The following is a 2,168-nucleotide window of genomic DNA, read 5'->3' as shown; positions in this document are numbered from 1 at the left end:
AATCACTTCAGGCTCACTGCATCCACCTTCGTGGGCACTGCATCCTCTGTCACAGCATACCGCATCCACCTTGTGGGACACTACATGCACTGCATGGGCATTACATCCACATTCAGGGAAACTTAATATGCTTAAATTCAGCGGGTCGCCACGTCTGATCTGAGGTCACGTCTCGGAGGGTGCGGCGGCGGCGGCCGCCCCGCGCGGGAAGCCCGCGAGCGAGGCGGGGGAGCGACGGAGAGACGAGCGCCGCGGAGGAGGACCCCGGGCGCGCGAGGCCACGGCCGACGTCCGCCCGGCCTTCCGCCCCCCCCCGCCCCCGCGCCACGACCGACCCCCGAAGGAGGGCGGGCGGGCGAGCGGGCGGGCGGAGAGACGCGGGCGGGCAGACGGGGGCACGAGCCGGCAGCACGGGCGAGGGGCCCCGCCGGGGAGGAGGGGGGGCGGAGCGGGACACCGCCACGCGCACGGCGGACGCGTCGCGGCGACGCGGGGGAGGAGAGGGCGGAGGGGCGGCGGCGGGTGCAGCGGGGCCGGCGGTCGCCCCCGACCGCCGACCTTACCCGCGCGCGTCCCACCGCCTCCCGACATCCACCCCTCCGCCGCGAGCCGCCACGGCCCGTCGGGCTCGGACGCGGCGCCCGCCCGCCCGCCCAGGGCTCAGGGCACACGGCGCGGCGCGGCCGCGACCCACGGGAGGGGGCGCGGCGGCGGACGACGCCGCGGCGTCCCGCGGGTCACCGCCGGGGCATGCGTCCCCGGGGCGCGGCCCCGCGCACGCGACTCGGCCTCGGCGCGAGCCACCCCGATGGGTCGAGGCTGGGGAGGGGTCACGGTCCGGGACCCGGGCGCGCCGGGGACCGGCGAGGGGCCGGCCGGACGCACCGGGACGGACTGCCGACAGGGGCGAGCGGCGACCAGACAAGCGGCCCAGACGCGGGCCCCCCGAATATGGCGGCCCCGACCGCGCACCGCGGGACCCGTCTCGTCCCCGCCCCGGCCACCCCGAGGCCGCGTGCGGCGCGAGGGAGCCCCCGAAGGCACCGTGGCGGCCACGGGCACCTCGGCGCGAGCTCTCGCGTCTGTCTCTCCCTCGACTCGCGGGCGGCGGCCCCCACCCCGGGACACCGCGGCGCCGCCGCCGCCGACCCCCACGCACCTCCGACGACCGGGCGCCGGGGCACATGGGAGGAGGGGCGGGTGCGCGGGGTGGAGGAGGGGCACCGCGTCTGCACTTAGGGGGACGGAAGGCCCGGGGCGGGCCCTGCGAGAGACCCCCAGCCGCGCACCCCGGGGGCAGGCAACACCCACCCCGGGGGCGATTGATCGTCAAGCGACGCTCAGACAGGCGTAGCCCCGGGAGGAACCCGGGGCCGCAAGTGCGTTCGAAGTGTCGATGATCAATGTGTCCTGCAATTCACATTAATTCTCACAGCTAGCTGCGTTCTTCATCGACGCACGAGCCGAGTGATCCACCGCTAAGAGTCGTACGAGTTTGAACGGCGGGGTCCCCCCGCAGGGCGGGGAAGAGCCCGCCCCTGGCACGGCACATCCCCGGAGGGTGCCTCCGGCCGGCCAGAAAGACACAACGAGACCAGACTCCGTGAGGTCGGAAGGTTGGACGACGGGGCGTCCAGCACGGGCCCCGCGGGGCCGTGCTCGGACACCCCACAGGCGCCCGGGGGCTCCCGCCTCGCCCGAGGACGCGGGGGCGCGCACACGCCCGCGCGCGCACGCGACGACACGACGGCCGCCGGGGACGTCCCCTCCCGACGGCCGCCGCGACGGCGGCGTGGCGCGGCGCCCCAGCCCGGCGAGGCGGAGTCTGGGGGAGAAGGCCCAGGCCTCCCGACTCCCCGCGGGCCAGACTGCCCCGACCCAAGGCGGACGGGCGAGGCCCCCCAGGGGTCTTTAAACCTCAACGCCGGGACGCGCTAGGTACCTGGATGGGGGGAAGCCAAAGAAACGGACGAGGCGGAGCGGGTAGTGCCGCGCGGCCACCGCCTTGATGCCACCCGCGCCGCCCACGGCCACCTGGGGACAGACGCAGTCCTCGGCGCTGCCCGCCCGTGACCGAACCCCACCGACGGGCGCCGCCGACCGACGACCCCACCGCGCCCACGGCCCCCTCGACGCCGGGCGGGCCCCCTCGCGCCCGACGCACGCCA

At 76.5% G+C, this 2,168-nt stretch overlaps 1 protein-coding gene and 1 non-coding gene across 2 annotated transcripts in view; one reads left to right on the top strand and one right to left on the bottom strand.

The window, feature by feature from the left end:
• Positions 1 to 1,334: 1,334 nt before the first annotated feature.
• On the bottom strand, positions 1,335 to 1,487 carry LOC124234064 (5.8S ribosomal RNA). Its single transcript, XR_006887211.1, has one exon. It is a non-coding gene; the product is annotated as a 5.8S ribosomal RNA (ribosomal RNA).
• Positions 1,488 to 2,008: 521 nt separating this feature from the next.
• Positions 2,009 to 2,168, top strand: part of LOC124234063 (translation initiation factor IF-2-like) — a gene marked incomplete at its 3' end in the record, with an annotated part of 913 nt that continues 753 nt past the window's right edge. Inside the window, exon 1 of the mRNA XM_046651324.1 lies at positions 2,009 to 2,168. This exon is cut by the window's right edge and continues 753 nt beyond it. Coding sequence (XP_046507280.1) covers positions 2,009 to 2,168 — 160 coding nt within the window.

This window comes from Equus quagga, unplaced genomic scaffold (assembly GCF_021613505.1).
Source record: "Equus quagga isolate Etosha38 unplaced genomic scaffold, UCLA_HA_Equagga_1.0 69122_RagTag, whole genome shotgun sequence".
Lineage (NCBI taxonomy): Eukaryota > Metazoa > Chordata > Mammalia > Perissodactyla > Equidae > Equus > Equus quagga.
The sequence above is the reverse complement of the archived record's forward strand: the minus strand, read 5'-3'. Positions and strand labels throughout refer to the sequence as shown.